The sequence below is a fragment of the Protobothrops mucrosquamatus genome, unplaced genomic scaffold (assembly GCF_001527695.2).
Source record: "Protobothrops mucrosquamatus isolate PMUCROS unplaced genomic scaffold, P.Mucros_1.0 scaffold769, whole genome shotgun sequence".
NCBI lineage: Eukaryota > Metazoa > Chordata > Lepidosauria > Squamata > Viperidae > Protobothrops > Protobothrops mucrosquamatus.
Window position 1 is genome coordinate 4,363 of NW_015387037.1, and position 24,726 is coordinate 29,088.

Consider the following 24,726-nt stretch of genomic DNA (forward strand, 5'->3'; position numbering starts at 1 on the left):
AGCTCGGGGGGGGGGGGCTAGAAGAAGTGGATTAGCTGCCTTTTTTCAGTCCAATTTCAATCCTGGTTGTAGCATGGAGAGGGAGATGGCATTCACAGTCTGAAGACTGGGGAGTTCTACGCTGGAGGGGGCTGCTGGATTGATGGCAGACTCCACCTCCCCCCTTCTGCTTTCCACCCATCCATCTTTTGGTTATCATATTGATGTATTCTTATTGTGTTCTTTTTCTTTGTTTTATTGTTCTGTTTTACTTCTGTTTATACTTTTTTGTTTCTTTTTATTGTTGTAAGCTACCTAGAGCAGCCCCATGGCAAGATAGGTGGCAAATAAATTTAACAAATAAATAGATTGCATTTGTAGATGATCTCTGGTGGAGCCAGAACGGGGATGATACAACTGTCATGGTTTGACAGACTCCAGATTCACGTCAAATTCAGATCTCTTAGCAGCCTTGGAGACCATCAATCATGGTATCCATCTGGATCAAACATAGTGTGGTCAGAGTGTTGTCTCAGTTTCTAGAGGCTGTTAAGGTCTGGATGGGAAGAAATAAATTGAAACTGAACTGGAACAAGATCACCTAGTTCCAGGAATGTATTAATCTCATTTTTCAATGGAGCTGCATTTCCCCATGTTACAGTGTGCAATTTGGTTTTCTTTCTGGAATGATAGCTGTTGCTTAAGGAAGAGATAGCAGCTACAGCCAAGAAAGGCTTTGCACAGATTATACTAATTGTGTCTTTTCTTGGATCATGGTACCCTGTTCATGGCCACTCATGGCTCAGTCAACCTTGTATATGAATTATGACATGTACCTATAGAAGAGGACAGAGGTTACAGTGGATGAAGCTGCCCTTGGAGACTACCCAATACCCACAGCCCTATTTAGAATGCAGTGGTGTGAGCTGCAGTGGTTACGGGCTGGCTTCCAGATGTGGTCCAACCTACTGGTTGCCATCTGTATAACCTGTTTGCAGGATCACCCATCTTCTGTTGAATCTGCCTGTCCAATAAGACTTGAGTAGGTGGGCTATTTGGTCTTCCGGCACAAAGGAGGCATGCCTTCTGGAATGTTCTTCCCCCTCAGACCTTCAGGAAGGTCTTGGAAGTCCTCGTGCCAGGATGTCCATGAGCTTGCTGTTGAGTCTGAATGGCTTGTTCATAGTTGTACAGGCCTTTCTGCTCCTGTGTTAATTTGTCTATATTTTTGTTTCTCACGCTTGGAAGCTGGCTATAATTGTATATGGAAATCACAAACTGAAATGATAAATGAAGACACTCATAGTTTTCAAATGGGGGGGGCGTTTCTTCTGATCCCCCCTTCCCAATCCGACCCATTTGGATGCCCTGACTCAGAATTCCTCCTTCAAGAGAAGACTTTATTTCAGCAGACAGTGGCGAGTGCCATGGCTCCTTGGCCCAAGCAAGCCTGTGCAGCTACGGTTCCTTGCGCTGTCCCAGCCCCTGGTTGCTTATAGGCAAGGAAGTGTCCTTCTGTATGGCAACCAAGCACAATCCGGATGGTGGGCTGTGCTACAAGGGGAGCAAATGGGGCTGGTGCAGGAGGAGCCCCAGCATCCATTCAAGAAAGAGCCGCCTGACCGGCAGCGAAAGGACTTTGGCCACCAAACTTCCCAGGAGTTCATTATAGGTAGAAAAACACTACTAAACAAAATCCATAACTGTTTTCATAAAGAGAAGCCAGGTGAAGCGCCAGGCTCATTCACAAGAGACGTGCCATAAATATTGGAAAGTTGTCCCAGGCTGCCCCAGTTGAGCCTGAGCAGACTCTTCTTTCTTGCAGTGAAGATGCCATGAGAAATGCTGGCGTTGCTCACAATAAGACCAGCAAAGAAATGGAAAACCATGTTTTCATGAAGGCCAAAACGCGGGTAAGAAGTTCCTTTCCTTGCTGGGTGGGAGGGAGCCCCCTGCAAGGAGAAGCTGACTGGCCAGTGGCCCTGCAGGCGAGGCGGCCTCCGCACACACGTTCCCCTGCCTGCCGGGGGTGCTGTTCTTGGCCTGGTGCTGTTCTGTCCAGGGCTCCGTCCCCACCTGGCAGATCCACATCATGCAGGCGCCTTGCTGAGTGGCACTGCAAGAAAGCCAAAGGGGTTGCTCCCTGCGCTCTGCACATCGTGTGGCCCACCTGGGCTGCTCCCTTCCCCCCGCCAAGCCCCTTCCCTTCCTCCCCATTGGGCACTTGCCCAAGCGGGAGGCACCAGAAGATGCCCAACTGCGGCAAGAAAGCAGCTTGAGATGGCACATTATTCACTTCATGTGAGTGGAAGGCACCCACACCCAGTAGGTGAGAGGTACTTTCCAGGGAAGGTGCTTAGAATCTGGATTCCTGGCTCCTCCTCCTCCTCCTCCTGGGGAAATTCTCTCAGGAAGGCTCTGGCCCGTCTCTTCAGCGGAGGAGGAAGTCTGCGCAGGACGGGACTTAAGGTTCAGAAAAGGAGGTTCTGCTTCCTAAGGGGAGGAGGCTCCCCTCCCCACCCCCGGGCCAAAGGGAAGCGTGTCCTAGTGGCGAAGGGAGACTGCTTGCTTGGGGAGCGCCCAGGCGAGTGGAGGCGGCTGAGAAGCCGAAGGGTCAGAGCAGGGACGGGGCCCCCTCCCTCCACCCCCCAGAGTTCAGCTGCCTTTCCCTCCGTCAGTGGAACCTGAAGTGAACCGGCGATCCGCTCTTCCCAGCTCTGTGGCCCCAGATGTCCCGGACTGCATGGGGTTTGTGAAGCTGTGGCTGTGAGTTCCTGAGCTCCACGGATTGAGGAGATAGGTTCCACTGAATCCAAGGAGAGATCCCTGGAACCCACCAAGCCCTTTTGCTCCGGTGGTGGCTGGCCGGCCGGCCTTTCTCCCCTGCCTGATGGGGCAACAAGTTGCATCAGCCCTCGCCCGCCTCCCTGCTGCCTTCCACAATGCGTTTTCCTTTCCTAATTTTAGGACGAATATCTCTCTCTCGTGGCAAGACTCATCATCCATTTCCGGGATATTCGTAAGTAGCCCTTTTTGTTCCTGTGGGTTGGCTTAAGGCCATTTTTCCTGATTGCCTTGTCCCGGGGTGGGAAGGAGCCAGAGTGGGGAGCTCGCATCAAGTCTTAACCCCCACCCCACCCTTTCCAAGCTGGAATTTGGAGCCAGGTTCTCAAGAGTGGAGAAAGCGCTCTGTCTGGGCCTGGTCTCGGAACTCCAAGGAGAATTGTTTGTGTGGTGCTGAGCTCTTGGAAGGAATGGGGAGAGGGAGGGGAGGGGAGGGAGGGAGGGAGGAAGGAAGGAGGGTACGAAAGGAAAGGGGGAGGGAGGGAGGGAGGGAAGGGAGGGAGGGAGGGAGGAAGGAAGGAAGGAAAAGAGCTGAAAATGAGGAATGAGAAAGCCGGGCCCAGCATCCAAGTCCTCCCATTGAAGAGCTTCAGCAGCTTTCAGGAGAAGGTGTCTCCTTTGCATTTGAGGATCCTATGTAATAATAGTGATAATATAATTACTCATCTTGTTTCAGATGGCCTAATTATTTTTCTGGAAAATGAGTCTTTTCCAGGGAATGAGGGATATTGGCATTAACTCTCAGCCCCCAAACATCCTCAGAAATGACACTTTGTTTTGGGCCTAGAATCCCATTGGAGGGAGAGCCCAAGATTTTAGGGGCTCCAGCACCCCACTTCTCATTTCCAACTACAAATTTGAAAGGGCCTTAAAGCAAAAAACCCATGTTCCCCAGCAGAAGCCCTACTGGCCCAGTCGGGTCATTCCCTAAATCTGTGTGTACAACTGTTACCCCCTTTTGTTTCCTAGACAACAAGAAGTCCCTGGCCTCTGTCAGCGGTAAGGAGCCCCTCTTTGTCCCCTTCCTTTGTAGTGACGCTTCCTAGGGCCTCTTCCAAAAGCGAAGGCCAGGCTGGAGGGGTAGGTACCCTGGCCTGCCCGAGGCTACTGGATGGAAAGAGGAAGTGGGCTCTGAAAAACACATTCTGACACTGCTTCAGCCTCTTCCAAGGTTGCCAGAATCAGAATTCTACTGCACCAAAGACGGGTCGGCACTGGGGGAGGGGGGCATGGCTACATCTTCGTCTGAGTTGACAGAGCAGAGCAGATGCAGCTGTCTGTTTTTTCTCCCCAGACCCTATGAACGCGCTGCAGAACCTGACTGGTGGTCCTCCAGCAGGACCAGGGGCCATGGGGATGACTTCTCGTCCTCAGGGGGCCTCCCTGGCCGGGTTGAGTGGGCTCAGGCCCCCCATGGGGCAGCCAATGAATCTCCCAGGGCAGCAGCCTCCTGGACCTGCTGGGATGGCCCCTCACGGCATCCCCAACATCCCTGCTGCCAGCCAGCCGAGTAAGTATTGGGGGTAAACCTTGGTGGAGGTTTCCTCTGATGGGTTTGGAATTGTGGGGAAGCCTCCCCCGGGACTGCAAACACTTTGTCTCTGTAGACGATTGCAAGAGGATCTTTTTGAATACAAGACTCAAAGCCCAAAGACTGTGAGGTGCAGGGAGGAGACGGCAGCCAAATAGGAGGACTGCTGTTGTGCAAAATCAGGGACCTTCACTCCAAAATGTGTTTTGGTGCGCATTCAGCATGTGGCCCTTTGTGTCTCTCTCCTCAGCCCAGCTCCAGCTGCAGCAGATGGCTGCGCAGCAGCAGCAGCAGCAGTTCCAGCAGCAGCAGCAGGCCGCCCTGCAGCAGCAGCAGCAGTTCCAGGCCCAGCAGTCAGCAATGCAGCAGCAACAGTTCCAGGTGCAGCAGCAGCAGCAAGCAGCAGCAGTAGCTCAGCAGCAAATGCAGGTGGCCCAGCAGCAGCAGCAGCAGCAGCAAATGCTCAAGTTACAGCTGCATCAACAAAGCCAGCAGCAGGTAAGACCAAAAGCTTCAAAGCCTCCAGCAGCAGGAGAGGGAGGGAGGCTCTGGTGGCCGAGGGCCGGCCAGGCCAGCTTCTGTGGGCATCCTGGGAAGGGCTGGGTTGGCTCCCCTGAGGCCATCAGTCTGCTCCACTCGGGGCCCAAGGGAAAGAGGGCCTGCATTTTCATAGCTGGGTCTCTGAATCTGCTCCCAAGTGCAGAAAAAGGAATCCAGGTGGACTTTGGTGTAGCTCCTGTGGCCTCCAGCACCTGGGGCAGCGGAGCCTCCCCAGGGCCTTTCTGCCTCTCTTTCTGTCTTCCTGATAGCACTTCCTTCTCTTCCACTTCTGACTTCAGATGCAGCAGCAGCAGCAGCAGCAACTGCAGCGAATTGCTCAGATGCAGCAGCAGTTGCAACAGCAGGCCGCTCAGGCTGTTCAGGCCCAGCAGCAGCAGCAGCAGCAGCAGCAGCAGCAGCAGCAGCAACAGCCGCAGCAGCAGCAGCAGCAGCAGCCACCTCAGCCCCCACTGCCGCAACCGATGCAGCAGCAGCAGCAGGTGGCCCAGGCCTCGTCCCAATCGCTTCCTCCCCAGCCCCTGGTCTCTCAGGCACAGACCATTCCGGGACAGATCTCTGGCCAAGTCATGTCCATGGCCATCCTGCCCCAGCAGTTAAAAGCCATGCAAGTAAGTGCTCAGAATAGCTGCCTCTGATTGCCCACGTCCGTTTTCCCTCTTGCCCCTAAAGCCAGTAATATAGAATAGTCAAAGAAAGCAAGGAAATGGTTAAGATTAACAAAGGTAGAGAAAATGCAGAACAGTTTTGATGGGAATAAAAATTAATTTTAAAACTAGAAAAAAGGCTAAGCAAGAAGTCTTCAACAGAGAGAATGGAATTGAAACTAAAACTCATGAAATTATTTGCTATGCAGCACCAGTCAGAGATAGCTGGGGATAATATTTTGGAACTCGTAGAGAAATGCTGTTGATGTCAAGAGGTGGATACTATAATGATATAAATGTTAGGATTTAAAAATGATAAAAAGGAAGTGTAAAAATGTTGAACAATTGTAAAGCTGCCAACTTAGATGGTGTATATTGAGAGATGTTAAAGCATGATAGAGTGAATAGATGTGAATTGAGAGAGTTTTGCAGGAATGTGCAGTTTAAGATGTGTTGCTGAATGTAATTAAGAGTGGCATTTGATGAAACTAAAATTTATGTAAATGTAGATGAAATGCCTAGCAATGTTTAGCACTGAGACGATCTCCCTTTGCTTGAAAAAATATATTTGTGGATTAAAAGTATATGAAATACTTGTGGTGATAGAAGTGCAAAGAGACAAAAAAGTTTAGCTTGTTGATTAAAACCTGGTTTTCAGCAAATCTTTAATAGATAATATGATACTACAAGGAATAAAAGATCTGAAAGTTAATGTATCAAAGTGGGATCAATGTGTTTGTCGGTGAAAATGGAGTGAACAGTTGCAAGTTGATATATCTATCAATTTATTACAAAAAATAGATGAGAAAATCATGGATCTTGCAGTCCTGGTGGACAATCACTTAAATATGAGCCAGCAGTATGCTGCAGCTGCCAAAAAAGCCAACACACTGCTAGGCTGCATTAACAGGGATAGAATCAAGATCACGTGAAGTGTTAATACCACTTTACAATGCCTTGGTAAGGCCACACTTGGAATACTGCATCCAGTTTTGGTCACCACGATGTAAAAAAGATGTTGAGACTCTAGAAAGAGTACAGAGAAGAGCAACAAAGATGATTAGGGGACTGGAGGTTAAAACATATAAGGAACGGTTGCTGGAAATCAGACCAATTGTCTTGCTGATACTTAATAAAACATCTCAGGTATTGTTCTAGAACTGAGTTCAGTCTCTTTGTCCCCCCCATTTGTTTGAGGATGATGACTAGATGGCAACTCTTGACAAGAACCCATCAAGTCCAGAAAGGTTTTCCAGAACTTAGAAGTGAATTGGAACCCCCTGTCTGAAATTATGCATTGTGGGGCTCCATGGAATCTATAAACAATTTGCACAGAGAGTTTGGCTAGAGTCTTAGCTGTTGGGATCTTTGGGCATGGTATAAAGTGGACCTGTCTGGAGAACAGTCTATTACTACCCAAATCACAGTGTTTCCAGCACTTTCAGGTAGTTCTACAATAAAAATCCATAGAAATCTCTCTGGTTCTGACGGACTCGCAACTACTGGAGTAATCCAGGAGATTTCCCTTGTCGTCATTTAGCTGCTGCACATGTGGGGCAGTTGGCAACATAGCTTTCTATATCCTTTTTCAAAGCAGGCCACCAAAACTGCCTCTTGAGGAGGTGTAGAAGTTTTACAAATCCAAAATATCCAGCAGTTTTCGAGTCGTGTCCTGCCTGCATTACTTTTAAGTCTTAAGATTGCTGGGACATAAAGTTTTTCTCCAATCCAAGCTAACCCGTCTTTCAGTACACACAGGTTATTGTGATTCCGAAACCATTCATCAGTTTCTAATGCTGTTTTGAAATCCTGTAGCAATGTTTTCCCTATAGGGGTTACTGTCCTTGTCTGGGCCCTGGTGGTGACGGGCTGCCAGTTGATGAGGGTTTAAAAATGGTTTAACCACTTCTGCTTTCTTACTATTATATTGTGGCAGCTGGGACAAGGTGTTCACTAAGAATTTTTCCCCCCCCAGGGATGTAATGGATAGTAAAATCAAAATGGTGAAAGTGTTGGGACCATCTTGCTTGTTTAGGAGAGAGTTTCCCAGAATCGCTTCAAGATTCCTATGATCAGTCCATACTTGAAATGGTATTTTACCCCCTTCTATGAAATGTCTCCAGGTGAGGAGAGCCCTTCGCACAGCATAAGCTTCCTTCACCCAAGCCGCCCACCTCTGTTCAGTCTCAGATAATTTCCTAGAGGTGTAAGCACAGGGTTGCAATTGTCCCTCTTTATTTCTCTGTAATAGGACTGCTTCCACAGCCACATTGCTGGCATCAGCTTGAATTATAAAAGGCTGTTCTGGTTCTGGATGCTTCAAAACCAGCTCCATGGAAAAAAAGTCTTTTAAGTTTCTTGAAAGCAGCTTGGCTGTCCCCCGTCCACTTTAATGGTTGACTAGGCTTCGGTTTATCTCCCCCTCGTGTTTTTAGTAAGTTTGTGATAGGGAAGGCAATCTGCGCGAAAGACGGGAATAACTGTCTGTAAAAATTTGCAAATCCTAGGAAACTCTGGAGTTGCTTCCTAGTTTTTGGAGGAGCCCATTCCAGGACTGCCCTTACTTTCTATGGGTCCATCTCTATCCCTTCATTGGATATATGATAGCCCAAGTAATCAATGCGATTTTTGTGAAATTCACACTTTGACAACTTAGTACAGCCATGCTGGCTGAGGAATTCTGGGAGCTGAAGTCCACAAGTCATAAAATTGCCACGGTTGGAGACCCTTGACTTAGCATACAGCTTAGCCAAGCCTAGTTTTTTCAGTACTGCTCTGACTAGCTTAATGTGTTCGTCCATAGTTTCAGTGTAAATAAGGATGTCATCCAGGTAAACCAAAAACCCCTTATACAGGTGCTTATGCAGGACTTGATTTGATTAATTGCATAAACACTGCAGGGGCCCCTGGCAACCCAAAAGGGAGGACTTTAAATTGAAAACAGCCTAGTGGGCAGTTGAAGGCGGTTCTCCATCTCCCTTCTTTATGCGTATGCGGTAATAAGCTTCTCTCAAGTCTAGCTTGGAGAAAATCTTGCCTTTTGACAAGTGCGCTAACATGTCTTTCATTAAAGGTGGTATATGTTTTACACATACACAGCATTCAGACTCCTATAATCCATACACAGACGAGAGCCATCTTTCTTTTCTCTGAATAATATAGGGGCTGCTACCCGGGGTCTAGCTGGCTCTATAAAACCCCGTTCTAAATTCTTTTTGATGAACTTTCCCAGTTCATCTAATTCCTTGGGAGTCATAGAGTACATTTTTGGTTTGGGCAGTTTCGCCCCTGGAATGATTTCAGTAGCACAGTCTGTAGGCCGGTGAGGGGGAGTTCATCTACTCTCTGCTCGCTGAATGCCTCAGCCAAATCTCGGTATTCCATTGGGAAGTTTTGCAGGTCTGACTCACCGAGGGCGGAGGCAAAATCGCGGCGTAATCCACATCTCCCGCCATTTTCTTTAGAGATGGGAGGGGCTTCCCCTAGCAGGAATTTTAACCGTCTTTCCCTCCAGTTGATCATGGGGTTCCATTCCTGGGGCCACGATAAATGTGTGGTCCCCCAAATCTATAAGGGCCTGGTGGCAAAACTGGCAGGTACCCCCCCCCCGCAACCGAGTCATCCAGCTGGCAAAAAGTAATTGGAGTCTTTAATCTCTTGAGGGTTATTCCCATTTTCCCCACTAGATCTGGGCTGATCATGTATCAGGTACACCCCTAGTCCAATAAAGCCACTAATTTTACTGTTCTCCCAGTGCCTGGTATGGAAAGTTCTAGGGTCAATTGGCCCACTTACCAATGGGTCATTTTCGTAGTCGCTTTCCGTGCCTTCTGGGTCATCGTAGTGTGGAGTCGGAGCTTGACCCTCTCCATCACGATCATGGGGGAGTTCTACGACCTCTTCCGATCTCATTGCTGTCTCGGGTACGGTGAGGTCCTCGAGGGTCTTCCATTAAGCAAGCGATCCCCTCTCTTGGCAGGTGTCTTGCTGAGGCAGTCCACTGCTCGGTGCCCTTCCTTACTGCATTTGAAGCAGGCAGTAGTACGAGGGTGGGCACGTGAGGTCCGAATGGTTTCCCCTCACTTCTCTGGCTGTGGTTTGAAGCTTGATCTCATCGGGCAGTGTAGGTGCTTGCGTTAATCAATTTCCACTTCCTCAGCTAGCAGACACGTCGTAAAGGTGTCCTGGGGCTCCACAAGCTACACAGGTATTGTATAGCTCTTCTTTGAGCCCGTTCTGGAAACAGTTTACCAGGATGTCTTCTGGCCAGTTTAAAAGATTGGCCAATTCTCTGAATTCTTCAGTATACTCAGCCACCGGTCTCCTCCTTGCTTCACCGTCTTTATGCGCTCATGGGTTTTCTTATCTGCCAGACGGTCTTCGAAGTTCTGCGGAGAGCGGCCATGAAGTGGTTGAAATTTCTCAGTTCGGGTGCATTGCAGTTGTACAATGTCACCATCCAGTCAGCTGTTCCATCTTCCAAGGCTAGGGTGACTACCCGAACCTTCTCTACATTAGTGGACAGTGTTCTCCCATAGATTTGCATGTAGGTGAACACTTGTGCTAGGAAAAACCCCAATCACTTTGGGTCTCCATCAAACTTCATTCCAATCGGGATCGGCTTCACCTCTGTTGGTTTGGGCGGTCTGTCTCTGGTCCCCTGGGGTGGGCTGCCGCCAAGGTTCCAGCCACTGCTGTCTCCCTGGCAGTCGATTCCTCTCCCTCCGATTCATCCTCCATCCCATCCTCTGATTCAAGGCACTCTTTTAGATGCACCTTGAATTCGCCGAGGGTCTTTCTCACGTATTCCATCACTGCTTCCATCGTGTCCAATTTCTGTTCTTCTCTTTATCTTTGTCAGGAGGGGCAGGCTCCGGATTTTTCTTCTTTACTTTTTTCTTCCCTCCACTTCGGGTGAGGGTTATTTTCAGAGCTTTTTCTTCCCATCCGTCCCGTTTTCCAACCCCAAATGATTATCTGGCTCGATCTTTTTCACCAGCGGGTCCATCTTCTTCCAGATCCCTGGAGAGGCTCTCATCTGGTTTTAAACAGAGGAGATCTTCGGACCATAGTTCTGCCTGGAACTCCTCCATGTGAGATTTGATTGCGACTCCCCCCATAGGGCAGCAGCTTCTCCGGGTTGAGTACTCTGCAGATCTCGCCTTATGTAAGGACCCACCTCACCTAACCACCCAAGAAAGCAAAACTCTTGAAACAGGCATCGTCTCAAAAGGAACTTTTATTAGGGGTTAGTGACAGTAGAGAAATCAAGGCGAGAAGTATTAATCAAGAGGTATTCCTCCTCCTCCCACCAAAGTCATAAAGTTCATTTGAAATCCAGCCAATCCACAGGTTGCACGATGTTTGGGTAACGTACAGTTGATAGGCATCTCAAGGTCTTTTCCAGTTTTGTTTCTTCCGTTCCCAGGAGGATAGGGGAGGGAGGGAGGGAGGGAGGGTAGGACTAAGTTTAGATAGAGAAAGTATAAAGCGAAAGTTACCCCAAGCGAAAGTATTCTCCCCCCCCATCAGAATGGCAGGCCCCAAAGTATAGCTAAATAAGCAGGGATATAATAAGGATTTGGGGACCTGAAATGTCCATTTTATTAAATGGAAAATGACCATTGCATATATCAGGAGAAACATAAGAAAGCTGAGAGCAGAGGAATAAATGTGTGTGGTAAGAAAATAAGAGTGTCATGGTTCCAACCAACAGAAACAGATAAAGCAGGACTCCGAGGCTTGCAAATTCCTCAAAGAACATTTTTTATTATTACAGAGTATTGGCAAGGACAAAAGTGAAACCAAGTCTGGAGAATCAATAATAAGCTCTCAATTACAAAGTATCAAATCTCTACCCCCAAAGCTAAGTCATACATCGCGTTCCCCAATTAATGCAGTTGGCGGGCTTTTGTGGACTACGCCCTGCGCTTGGATGAAGGAGCAATAGATGACCTTGGTTCCCACGGGACAGTAGTCTGTTTTGACTACCGAAGCACCTGGGAAACTCCCCCCCTCCCTCCATTCCATGTGGCAACTTCAAATGAGATGAAAATGGCTGCAGTGAGGCTCATTTGTAAAGTTGACAAAGAGGAATACAAAAGCGAGTGACTGTATGAAATAAGCATATTGTGATAGTTCAATTATATATAAATAATTAACAGAATGAAGGAAGACCAAGAAAACTGGTTTTGTGGAGAAATGACACATTTGAACAGAACAATTATGAGGTAACGTATAGTAAAAGCAAGATTGCTTTGCAAGATGGAGGGGTATTGAGGAATTCAGTAACTAGTGCTTATATTGCTGGATTTTCTTTTTTTCTATCTCCTGCCTTTTAATTTTTTTCTTTGTGTCTTCATGCTCTTTGTATAACACTTCTTACCCTGAAAGGCAATGGGTGTGAAATGACATGCCTGCTCTTTAATATTGGATTCATGTTTGTGGGCAACAGTTTCTGGGTGTGCAGTTCACAAACTGGGGTGATTCTCCTCTGGCAGAACCAGAGGAGGCCCTGCTAGGCTTCTCCTGGCAGCCTTGGCATTTCTGTGCATGGAGTCAGCATGCTCTTCTCCATCCAGGCTCCCACTGTGGGATTCCCAAATTTGTAGTAGGCCTGAAAGAAATCCTTCAGTTGGGCCTTGGAAGCGGCTGCCAGGCTCCCCAGGAATCGGGCTGCGTCTGGAGTTCAGGGCACAGATGGGAAAGAGGCAGGCGGGAATCCCTGCACGCTTGAGAGACGGCCATGAGATTGAGCGCTATAGAACCCACTCTTGGTTCTGTTCCTTAAGGTCAGAGCTTTGCAGCAGCAGCAGCAGCAGCAGCAGCAGCAGCAGCAGCAGCAGCAGCAGGTGGCTTCCCAAGTCCAGGCTGCTCAGATGGGAGCATCCAGCCAGGTAAGCTGCTACCCCAGAAGCTGCAGGCTGGGTAAGGCCTCTTTCCTAGTCCTGGGTAGAGGAGAAGGGCATTTCTGTTCTGCTCCTCTTTCGAGTGCAGTTTCTGCCTCCTGCAGTGGGGGAACCTGGCACCCTTGCCCTGTGCTTGGCAAGGCCCCCAGGCCGCTTTAGAGGGGCTTCCTGGCTTTTTCTGAAAGAGGTTTTGTCCTTTTCTCCCCGTTCCTGAGCGAATGCTCCCTTTCTCCTACCAGAAGGTTTGGTTGGATGCTCCTCCCTCCTCTTCTCAGTTCTGGGTAACCTGAACTTTAGGTGCCGCCTTGTTTCAAGGAGCCAGTTCCACGTGGCCCTGATCGTGGCCCTGTCGTGCTGGGCTGGCGACTCATTTCCAGCACGCTGCCTGATTGCCTGGTGTTCTTCCAGGAAAAAAGTACTAAGAATCTGGCTGGATGCAAGAAGAGATCCCTGGAACTGATCCTGTGCAGCCTTTCCCTTCCTGGCTCACTTGGAGCTGTTCCTGCAGGAGCTCTTGAAGCCCTTGGCCCAAGGAGGGTGCCCCAGGGAGGCTCTGTTTCCTTCCCAGCATCCTGGCCGTGCGCCCTCGATGGAAGAGTTCAGTCTTGCTGGCATTGGGGAAAGTCTGTTATCTCCGTCTGGCCCTCGGAAGCCTGTTCAAGAGAGAGCCTCTCTGCTTTTGTCAGGGATCCCCTGGAAGTGTGGAAGGCAAGCCGGGAGCAGTTTGAGGATAGGGCCAAGCACCGGAGGGCGGCATCTTTCTTGCACAGAGGGAACAGCAGGGGAGGATGAATGTTTCGGGATTTTCCTGCAGAAATCTGATTTAAAAGAGAGAACTCGAATGGCTTCCATTGGAAATTTAGCATAAAACCCCTAATTCAGTGTTTCTCAGCCATGGCAACTTGAAGCCATGCTGGCTGGAGAATTCTGGGAGTTGAAGTCCAGAAATGCTGCCCCACTTAAATAAGCAGGTGGGAGGAAGAATAAGAGGCTGGTTGCTCTTTGAATGCTGTGAGCAAAGATCTTGCAGCAGATTTGAATTGGGTTGGGGGCTGCCATTTCAGAGAGAGGCGAGTTCCTCTTCTGGGTTGGGGGCTGCAGCTAGTCCTTGACTTACAACCACGATAGAGCCCAAAATTTCCATTGCTAAGCAAGACAGTTGTTGAGTGGATTGTACCTCATTTCATGATTTTTTTTTGCCACAGTTGTTAAGCGAATCAATGCGTTAAGGGAATCTGGCTCCCCCCCCCATTGACTTTGCTTGTCTGAAGCTGGCTGGAAATTAACAAATATAAAACTCTTCACCTCATAATTCAGCGAGGTGTGTATGGGCAAATCCAGTAAATAACATCTTCTCTAATCCAGTTGTCAGCAAGAAGTCCAAACTGGGTCCTAAAATAATAGCATCAGTTAACAAATGTAAAATCCTTGTTCCCGGTCTCAACTCAGCTGTAAGCAAAACCACATCTAGAAGACCTTAGGGGGTCCCAGGGTCCTGAGGCTTTGCACTCGGAGGGCAACTGGGAACCAGCGCAACAGAGACAAACCTCCGTGTTCTGGAGCGGCTAAAGCTTCCAGCCCCAGGCAGAGAGCATTGCCCTAAGACCTGGGTGGTCCTGAGCAGCGGCTCCCAGTCCTGGAAGGGGCAAAATTGAGATTTTTGCCGTGGGTGCCGCTTGCTCCTTCAGGAACCCCAAACTGCACTCGGCTCTATTCTGTCAAGCGTCAGAGATGGTGACTCTCCAGATTCACTAGGGCTGAGTTGCAACCAGCTCTTCCTCGTCCAGAAGGGTCTGGGGGAGCCCCTGAATGGCATCACATGTCTGGCTTAGGGTGGGGATGGAGAGTCAAATATCATCAGCAAAGTAAGGATCCTGCACCCGGTGCCAAGGAATGGTCTCGCCCATCCCAAACTCTCCAACTCAGCCCATCCAGTGTGAGAGACGCAAAGCCCGGCCGTTGGGGCCTTTGGCTTGGACAACCCATCCCACATTCCAGCTCACCTCATCTCCAACCTCTCCCTCTGTGGCCCTGCTCTCTCCCAGACACTCACATTCAGCAGACCCACCAGTTTCTCCTCTCTCCCCCAGAGGGATAGGTTCAGTTCAGCTTCACCCTGTCCCAGTTGGGGATCCCTAGTCTCGTTCTTGTCCAAGCTGCCAGACTCCCAGCGGCAGCAGCAGTCCTAGTCCTTCCAGGTCCTGAGTGCTAGGAAGACAGAGGGCCACAGCAGTGGCTGCTGCACGTGGCAGTTAAACAGCAGCCCTGAAAGCTCTGAGGCGCCCCCGGCTCCCCTGCAGGAAAGGTTCCCTGATCTTCGCTGAAAGTCTCAAAGTCCGTGGCAGGAAAGAGGAGAAAGGCCTACTGGAGCATCTTGGCAGTACTTGCCAGTAATTGGACCATTTCTCTCCTGCCTTCCTCAGCCGTTCTTTTCTGGGCTTGTCTTTCTGCCATATCATGCCAAAAGTGCATGTGTGTGTGGGGAGGGGGGAGATGTCTCTCCTACCCCCCAGAAACCCCATCAGAACTTTTCGGCCTCTGCAGCACGTGAGAGTGAGATGCCATCTGAAAAGTGAGCCTTCCCAGGGATCCCTCTCCTTGCTGGAGGATCCAGGGCCAGGGGGCTTGGGGGAGACTGGGCTGTCCTCTGCTGGGGGAACAGAGGCTGATGGGGGGGGAGCTCAGAAGATCAGGAATGGCTCAGAGAAAGCAAGAAGCTCATAGTGACTGGCTGGTTGCTGCATCTTTTGCGGTGTAGGAAAGGGCCTCAAAAGAAGGGGCTTGGCAGAGGCCCAGGGGCTGCTTGCATCTCAAACTGTGTAGATGGGATGAAAGATAACGCAAAGTCCTAATGGAATAAAATGAGAGGTTTCTGGGAGCTGAATGGCTGGCTCTGCTCCCACATCCAGCTTGCATCGTTAGGATTTGTCCCAGGCACTTTTTCAAACCTTTTTTTGCGAGCGATCCCATTCACCACTGCTGTCTTTGGATGGCTTTTCGTGTTCTGTGGTCTTTCTTGGAAACTTGGGTTGTGACGTGGAGCTGGGATTCTCTCTGAGCTTCTTCCATGCCCGTTGCCCCTTTCCAAGGAAGCCCGACTGGTTAGAGGCCGCCCCGGCTGTGGCACCGGGTCCTAAAGGCCTGGGCAATGGGAGGCTGGGAGAAGAAGTGCCCCAGCTGGTGACAACCGCTGCAGCTCCAGAAATAACCGATGACCTTAAGACGGGGCTCCCCGGATTGTCAAGGAGAGGGAGACCGCCAGAGGACGGCCGCGGGCCGACCTTAACCTCCAGCTGCCAGCAGGTGCTGCGCTTGGTGCCTCACCTCCTCTGTTCCTTTCTTTTACCTGCGTTCCTAAAATGAGCAGGAGGTAAGCTGGCACACTGCAGAGCGAGTATAGCCCCTCTACTGTGCATCGCCTTGTTTAAGAAAGCCTCTTTGGCATGCTTAGGGAAGGAAAGGGGGGCCTTTAGACACATCTCGGGGAGAAAAGGGCAGGAACTGGAGGGGTAGAAAGTTATCTGGGTAGCTACATTAGAGAATCTGCTGCAAATTCCAGTGTGGCTCTTTGCCTCGGATGAAAATATTAGGGGCTTCTCACTTTATTGCCCTTCATCAGACACCTGGCCAGGCTTCTTTGCAAACCTGGAGGACCCCAGCGTTTGCAGGTCAACTTCTGGCCTAGGGAGGATTTTTAAATTGGGTTTCTTAGAAATTTTAATTACCACAACACTAAAATATTGGTTTTAATTTGGTTTTATTCGGTGGGGTGTGTGGGTTTGTCTTTGTTTTTTAAAAATGTTGTGAGCCGCCCTGAGTCCTTCGGGAGAAGGGCGGGATACAAATTGAATAAAATGAAATGAAATGAAATGAAATGGGCTCCAGAAGCAATTGCGAGGGGCTGCTGAGCGTCAGTGTCTTTCCCAGGGTTTGTGCTCCTGGGCTGAGCAAGTCTTTGCAACTTCGCCCTGTCTCACTTTTGATAATTCCAGGTCTCTGGCTCCCCAGAGGTTATTCTGGCTGTGCAGTGGAACCTCTGGGGGGCAGAGAAGAGTTGCTTAAGGTTCTGCCTGTGATGGGCTACTGGCCCTGCAGTTCAATTGAGCACATCCTGGTGAGCTGAAGCCAGGAACAGGTGCTTCTGTCCACATCGGAGAACAGCTGGAGTGGCTCTTCCCTTCAGGAAGGCTTTCTAGGACAAGCACACGACTCTTTGTGCATCGTCTTTCCCGGTCTTTCAGTCAGGTTGGCCATTCATAACTCCACTTGGGAGGGGGCAGAATTAGGCAGTTCCTCCTGGGGCCGCTGCCCCAGCTTTACTCTCTCAGCTTCCCTGTTCAGAGGCAGCATCTTCGCGCATCGTTCCTCTTGGCCTCTGTAAGACAGAAGAGCAGGCCTTGCCTTCACCGGGCCTGGCTGGAGCGCAAAGGCCCTCTGAGTCTGCCTCTCCTTTGGGCTGCCTGTCCCTGCACTGAGCTGTTCAGCAGCTTCTCTCCCGGTTCAGGCGCCGCTCACGAATGAGGGCAGATTTGACGAATTGCCTTTTTTGAAGCTGCGGGGTTGCTGCCTTGCCGGAGCCTCCCCTCTGATGGAGGCTGCCGCCCGCGGGGGTCCCTGTTGGTGCTGACGGTGGTGGTGGTGCTCCTGCTCCGGGTCAGGGCTGCCTTCTGGCTTCCGCTGGGTTTCCTTTGGCGGTGTGGCAGAAGGCAAGGCCGAGGCAGCCCGCTTGGTTGAGCCACAGTGTTCTCACAGCATTGCGTCCATGCTAGGCCTCCTGTGTGGCTCAGAATGTGGAGGAATGCCTGGAGGGAGTCTCATCTGCTGCTGCCCCCCTTGTCTTGCTGGCGCTGCCCCCCCCCCATCATCCCTCTGCCTTTGCTTGGAAGCTGGTGTTGTACAGCGCTGCCCTTCTCGTCCTTCTGGCCTTCCTCTGCATGTGGTGGATGTTACGCGTGTGCATGTGATCTGTGTCTCATCCCCATTGCTGCTTCTGAATGACTCTTCCCAACCCATGCTGGGAACGGAGCTTCCTTGTTCCCCATGAACTAACCATGATGCTCCATTTGATGCTCCTGAGCTGTGGCTTCTTTCCCCTTTGGTTGTGACGCTCGCATGCTTCTGTTTTGCAGTGGTGGTTGCCAGCACTGACCTCCTGAAATGTGTGCTATGGCGGCTGCAGTCTCTGACTTACTGGCGGTTCCCCAAAGAGGCTGTCAAATTGGTGCCAACACATTAGTGCCTTTTTGCTTGCTTAGTTCAGTGCCTGTCAGGCACTGATCCGGCCACAGATAGGGACTGAGCTGTGGCCTGGGCCACCCTTCTGGAAGGAGGCAAGCCCAGGGCTAGTGGCCTCCAGGCTCCCACTGGATGTGACACACACACCCCCATCACACCTGGGCAATGGTGTGTCTCTCTCCTGCAACTGGACTGCAGCTCCCTCCTCCCACCACATTAACCATAACTACTTTGGTAAGCCAACTGCTGCCCGGACCCTTCCTTGGACGAGTGTGCTTGGCTTCCAGCTCCCCAGATGCTGCATGTGCTTCTTATCCTGCCAATGTGCTGCATTTCTCGTGTTGCGATTACTTTTGTCTGTCCCTCTGTCCTCCCAAGATGATCACCGCAAGTATGGCCCGAGGTGGGATGCCAATAAGACCACGGTTCCCGCCCACCACCGCTGTCTCTGCCACGCCTCCAAGCACCATGCCTTTGGGTGGACCACAAATGCCTCAGGTACTTCGTGGAGCGGAGTGGGTTGTGGCTGGGGGCTTGTGCGAGGGCTGATTGTCTGGTCTTGGTCATCTCCCACCTTTGACCTGCACTTGGAGCAGCTGCTGCGGGGGGCCACGTCGGACCAATGGCAGGTGTTGCCCAGGAGCCGAGACAGGGATGCAGGTGAGGTCTCTCGAACTGGAAAGAGAAACCGCACCTGCTCCCCCGTGAGATGCACCTGACACATCCTCAATGACAGGCCTGGACAGTTTGGGGGGGGAGTCCTGGGGGGAGATTTTCATCGAGGGGTGTGACTGAAGAGAGTCTTATCCACCCCAGCCGCCATTAAAATGGTTCCTCTGCTTCAGATTCCCTCCTGCGTCTTCTCTTAAGCCCTGGAATTGAGCCCGTCCACCGAGATCAGTGGCGGCCCTGGGCTCCCCTGTGCAAGTCTTTTAATAAGTTGGAAGGAAAACAGAAGAGAACTTTACACATCAAACTTATTTCAAGTTGCTGGAGCTAAAAGAGTAATTTTCTCAGTTTTTATCATTTTTGCAGACTTCCTGCTGCACAGTCCAAATCTTCGCTGAACTTGCATCTAAGAGGTTCAGTTTTTCCATTACCTTGATCTCGGGGTGTCAGGGTGGGGGAAAGAAAAGGCTCCAAGGATGATCACCCAATAACAGCCTCCAGGTTGGTGGCTTTGCTTCAACACGGCTTCCTCTTATCTATCTTTACTCTTGGTTGGCCGCATCCTGTGAATTAGGCCATTAAAGAGCCAGGAAGGGTCTTGTTAATTTGGCTGTTTCTGAGTAGGTTTCTCCCCAGTGCCCCTGGTGTGGCTCCTGCAGGCCGCTTTGGATCAGAATGGCCGCACCCTCCTTTCCCGGTGCCTCCCCCTTCTGCTTTTCCTGCCTTTTATTTGTGCCGGTGACCTCCTTGGAGGAATTCCCACCAGCTGATTCATGGGGCTCATTCGGTTAGGACCAGTTACTCCATTTGGCTAGGTCTGCCCGGTACTCCCCCACCCCCACCCCCTTGCAGCAGCTGCCCTTCTCTCTTCCTGTGGCTATTCCCATTCTACCAGTCGGAACTGAACCTGGAGATTAAGCGATGAATTCTGTGGCTTCAGAGCTCTGGACTGGTGGTGAAAGTGGCCCCAACACAGAACAAGTCTAGGAAGAGGTGAGACCACGTTCAGGTTTAGTCATCTTTGCTGGCAAGATGGAGATCGGTCTTGAAAGCCAGTTTTGGTCCGCAGCAAAGCTTGCACGTGACTTAGCTGACAGTGCATCAACCTGAAACAGATGGATTTAGTCCATGTCTCCGGGCAGCCCCTGAGTCAGCTCAGGGCTCTGTGTGGCAAGAGGGGACTTGTGGTTGATAGCAGCACCCCTGTTGCGTTTCCGTTCTTCTGGCTCTCTTGGCATGCCCTGGGGCCTCCTGTCAGCTCTACTTGCAAAATTTCCTGCCGGCCCAGCCCTCCATGCTTCATCAGTGCTGTAGCACCTCTGCCAAGTGCGATTTCTGAAAACTACGTCCTGTTCTTTTGGGCTGAGGAAAAGCTGCAACCCTCTGAATCCCATTGTCTCCTCTTTGAGACACCTCCTGACTGATGGCGTTGTTGCCTGGTGAGGATGGAGGACAGATCTGATCAGGGGTGACGCCTTGGCTTTTGGTGGTGAAAGGCAGCTGAGAGCCTAAATAAGGAAGCTTCTAATTTGGACATACTTTACGCTCAAAACAACCAAGGAAAACATCTGCCGCCAAGTAGTGGGTCAATCCCGAGAGAAAAGAGTTAACATTGGCATGTTTGTAAGTCCAGGCTGGAGGCCCCTAGTTAAGGTTTATGGAAAGCTGAGCCCTGGCAGAACCCAGCCATTGTGCTCTGGTAGAAATAGGGGTTGGGGACGCTGACGGAAACCTGCTGGGCTTTCTCTGGCTGGCTGACCTTGTCCCCGAGCGTCTTTAAGGCCCCCTTAGTTGTCAGTGAGCCTCAGTGGTGCTGGCGTGGCATCTTTTTCAATTGTGGATTATGAGGTAAGTGGATAGGATTTGGGGATCTTAGGCTAAGGTGAGCTAATTCTGCACCTGAGGAGTTGCAGTTTGTGAACTGGGCAGCCATATATCAATCAGCTAACCGAAGGCCCCGTTTTCTGATGCCAGTTCATCCCAGTCCCTCTTGAATTAATGACTCCGAGAGCCGCTCAGACCCAGCCAGGAAGTGCGGTGGCGTCATAGGAGACATACACGAGGATTTTCAGTCTTTGTGTTATGGACTTGCTTTGTGCAGCTGAGGAAATGGTTCAGGGTCCTCTAGGAATGTTGGGGTTCAGCTGAGATGGTGCCTGCCTGTGGATCTCTCTGGCAGAGATTTCCAAAGATTCCCAAGGGAAAGGGGGCCCCTGCTGGCCTGAGCGTGGGGCCCAAAGGCTGCCTGCTCTGCTGAGGCCTCTCTTTGCAAAGACCGTCTTTCTCTTCCAGGTCAGCCAGAGCAGCATTACCCTGATGTCTTCTCCGTCGCCTGTCCAGCAAGCCCAGACACCCCAGCCAATGCCTCCCCCACCTCAGCCACAGCCTTCTCCTCAGTCTGGGCAGCCCAACTCCCAGCCCAACTCCAACGTCAGGTGCGGGCCAGTCTCTCGATGGGCAGGTCCTCCTGAGGAAAGCGGAAGCCGCTGACCCATCTCTGCTCCGGGCCTGAAACCTCTTCCTCCTCTTCCAGTTCTGGCCCAGCCCCGTCTCCCAGCAGCTTCCTTCCCAGCCCATCTCCGCAGCCTTCGCAGAGCCCAGCAGCTGCCCGGACACCGCAGAATTTCAGCGTCCCATCTCCAGGGCCACTCAACACACCAGGTAACTTGCATCCCTTCCGGCTTCTAAAACAAGAATTTCCGTGGTGGATTCCTTCAGAAGGAGGTTTCTTGGCAGTGTGGGTTTTTTTGGACCTGGCCAGGTCAGAGAAGGAGGCCCAGTGCCTTTGGGAGCTGATTAACAGAATGACAGAGTTGGAAGAGGTCTTCTATCTAGTCCAAACTCCTGCTCAAGCAGGAGACCCTTTATCATTCCAGAGATTAATTCCACTGGTTAATTGTTCTCACTGGTAGGAAATTTCTCCTTAGTTCTAGGTTGCTTCTCTCTTTGGTTAGTTTCCAGCTCCTGTAAACTGCCTGAAGTTACAGCTAAACTGTATTTTAACATGATAAGGGGAGGAAAGTATTACCTAGTAACAGGAGACTAATCTTATTTAATACCTCATTTTGACTGAAAGTAAATGAAACTCAGTTTAGTTTTCTGCCTGATGCCTCTGGCTTTGTGTGGTGAGGAGCTCTTTTGCCTGCACTCGAGGGACTGAATGTTGCAAATGGGCGCTGTTTCAGGACAAGGTCCTTCCTGTTAAGCCAACCCTCCCACCCCTGAACAGGCTGCTTTTTGTTCCCCCAAGGCAACCCCAGCTCTGTCATGAGCCCGGCCAGCTCCAGTCAGTCTGAGGAGCAGCAGTACCTGGAGAAGCTCAAGCAGCTGTCCAAGTACATCGAGCCTCTGCGCCGGATGATCAACAAGATCGACAAAAATGAAGGTCTGGGTCCTTTGGGGAGAGGGGGTGTCCGTCCTTTCAATAACCGGAGAGGGAGAGAAAATCTCTCTCTCCCTCTCCCTCTCTCTCTCTCCCTCTCCACATACACACACTTTATTAAATTTGTACAAAAGAAAAAAAATAAAAGGAAAGAAATGGAGAGTGCAAGGAATAAAGAAAATAGAATAACTTCTGACTTCCTTCAGTACAGTTACAAATATAAAAAACATTAACCTTTTGCTGTAAAATTCAATAGTACATAGTATTTCTGTAATCATAAAGAGTTTTAATAATCAAATCCCAAAATTAAAGTTTCATTTATTTCAGTTTCAAGCAAAAAGTGCAAAAGTGGTTTCCACCATTTTATAAAAAGTTCACCCTGTCATTCTTGCTTAGCATCATCAATAATTTTACTCACTTTGTAATTTTACAAATCTCAAATTTAGGCTTTATAAATTTTGTCACTTTAAATGTAACTTCATCGTACCTGGATCTAAAAAGTTCAATTTCATCCAATCCCTGATGCTGTGATTTTTTTCGCAGCCGTGGCGAATAGCAAACACTTTGCGTGTAAATCCATGACACATGTTAGTCAAAGGCACCCCTTCAAGGTCCAAAACATACATTTCAGCTGGCAATGCCACTGGAAGCAGAGAGAAAAAGAAGAAGTAATAGGAAACTTCCCTAGTTACCTTTGTATTATTGATCCAGACCAATTAGCACAGGGGAGATGGGGGGGGGGGAGAACGGGACCCCAATGTTCCTGCAAGGCCACTATCAGGAATTCAAGGCTCCAGTTCCACCTATGGCAAATCTGTTGTTGTGGAATTGGAGCCTGGAATTACCTGCCATAGATAAACTCCATCCATTAAAAACAAGTTCTCTCATTCTCTCATAAAGGCAGTAATCCAACTTTGTTTTTCTTTTTTACTAAATGTGCAAATCCCAACATCCATGTCCAGTTTTTATATTATAGCCACAAAAATACTGGAAAACTCCCAACAGAAATGCTTACCTGTATCTGAAGAAAGTCTCTCTTCTGCTTAAAGGTGATAAATTGTAGAAAGTGCTTTAGAAATGGGGAGATCGGCTCTCGGATCCTGTCTAATCTGGCCACGCCACAGCTCCACGTACGTTGGGAACGCTGCCTCAGCCGATCAACTCACCAGGGGTTAATTCCCTGGATTCTCATTTGATTCCAGAGAATTCCTGAGCCCCGGGTCAGCTGGGGGGGCGGGGGGAGACCTCTCCCTTTCCAAGGGAGCCACTCAGTCTGACATTTCTCCACTAGAAGTCCAGGAGGATGGGAGAAGAACAGCTGAACCTCCCACCCACCCCGCACATGTGTCAGTCAGTTGTCATAGGAGTCTCTGGGCAGGATGTGTGGCTGCTCCTCAACAGCCACTGAAGGGTCCCTGGGTGCACACGGGCCTTGAGAGCATCTGTCAGTGATTTGAGATCCCAGATTCTTACTTAGGATCTTGTAGAACCAGACCTGAGGATCAGCCATGTCCTGTTTCATTGTCAGATATTGTTCAGCTTGGGAAGAGGAAGAAGCTGGGCAATAGTTCCTTGGTGAGCTGCAGGGGCGCATTCTGGGACTGAACGCGCCCAAGGTCCCATGAAGGAGCCACCAGCCTCTGGCAGCCATCTTGGCCCCTGCGTGGCAGGGAGGAGGGAGGGGGCGTCTTTTGTGCCAGCTGCTGCTGAGAGAGTCATAAATAAGGCAGCTTTCTAGGTTGCTTTTTCTGACCTGGAAACTGGTTTATGTAAAACTTGGTCCCTTTTTCTTTGTCACAATCTTTTACAATTTTATTATAATGGCATTCTTGCAATTGTGCCCTCACAAACTTGGATATTAAATTTGGCTTCTTCACCATCTTGGCCGGCAGCAAAGGAGCTCTCCCCAGCCCCCTTGAAGAACTGATCTTTTGAGGTGGCTTAGCGGGCGGGTTTTCTCTTTAAAGCCTTCAAGGGTGGGTTGTGTTTTGACTGCTGTTTTTTTCTGACTCTGTTGTGTTTGGGGTAATTTTACATATTCTTTCTGAGTTCCTCAGTGAAGGAAAAGGACTAAACGGCCACTAAAAAGACCGTGCGTGGTCCCCCTTGCTTTCTTCTGACCGGATTGGGCCTCCCTGCCTTTTCCCATTCAGACAGGAAGAAGGACCTGAGCAAGATGAAGAGCCTGCTGGACATTCTAACGGATCCTAAGAAGCGGTAAATTCTTGGTGGTTGCACGTTTCCCTCTGTGAGTCTGTGCTGCTTTCCTCTTGCAGTGAACCTCGGGGGGGGGCTCTATTCTTCTGCTGGGCTTTCCACCTGCTCCTCCTCCTCCTCCACTATACGGTCAGTCACAGCGTCACACAGGTGTTCTCACCAACTAGCAGCCCCATTGTAGCTTTTGTTCTTCCCGGCTCCACCTGCATGCTGAGAAGCAGAGACCGCCTTCACTTCCTCGGAGAGGGCCAGCCAAGCATCCTGGTAGTGGCTTTGGCCAAGCTGATCCGAGGAATGTCTGTGCGGTCCCGTTTTCCCCAAGAGGGAAATCTGAGAGTCCCTTCTTTCCTTCTTAGCTGTCCTCTGAAAACTTTGCAGAAATGTGAAATTGCTCTGGAGAAGCTCAAGAACGACATGGCCGTGGTAAGTGAAGGGAGGAGTAATATGGCCGTGGTAAGTGAAGGGAGGAGTAACATTCTGCAGCGCCTTGGATTCTGCACTTCAGTGAGGACCTGAAGTTGCAGGTGAAAGAATGGTGGCTAAGCAGGGTCTGAATCTTGAGTTCTCGATGCTGAGCAGGGGGCAGATTGTGCAGGAGACAGCAGGTGAGGGGAGCCAGGCAGGCAGGCAGGGGTCAGCCCAGAGCCGAGCCGAGAAGGGCCGGCAGCTGAGGCAACAGGTAGAAAAGCACCGGATTGGAAAGACTCCCGTTCTGATCCTAGTTACTCTCTTTTGTGTTGACGGGGGGGGGGGGGG

The 24,726-nt window shown here is 50.2% G+C and overlaps 1 protein-coding gene across 1 annotated transcript in view; it reads left to right on the forward strand.

Annotated features, from left to right (window-relative positions):
- The first annotated feature begins 1,790 nt into the window (after nt 1–1,790).
- LOC107289805 (mediator of RNA polymerase II transcription subunit 15) overlaps nt 1,791–24,726 on the forward strand; it is a 25,395-nt gene continuing 2,459 nt past the window's right edge. The window contains exons 1-16 of the mRNA XM_029284622.1: nt 1,791–1,892; nt 2,947–2,998; nt 3,793–3,822; nt 4,118–4,333; nt 4,605–4,852; nt 5,194–5,523; nt 9,246–9,267; nt 9,374–9,487; nt 11,953–12,020; nt 12,393–12,455; nt 18,081–18,200; nt 20,664–20,806; nt 20,905–21,032; nt 21,622–21,756; nt 23,907–23,970; nt 24,327–24,393. Of these exons, the coding sequence (XP_029140455.1) occupies nt 1,815–1,892; nt 2,947–2,998; nt 3,793–3,822; nt 4,118–4,333; nt 4,605–4,852; nt 5,194–5,523; nt 9,246–9,267; nt 9,374–9,487; nt 11,953–12,020; nt 12,393–12,455; nt 18,081–18,200; nt 20,664–20,806; nt 20,905–21,032; nt 21,622–21,756; nt 23,907–23,970; nt 24,327–24,393 (1,878 nt within the window). The 5' untranslated portion in view covers nt 1,791–1,814. The remainder of the gene's footprint in view (nt 1,893–2,946; nt 2,999–3,792; nt 3,823–4,117; nt 4,334–4,604; nt 4,853–5,193; nt 5,524–9,245; nt 9,268–9,373; nt 9,488–11,952; nt 12,021–12,392; nt 12,456–18,080; nt 18,201–20,663; nt 20,807–20,904; nt 21,033–21,621; nt 21,757–23,906; nt 23,971–24,326; nt 24,394–24,726) is intronic.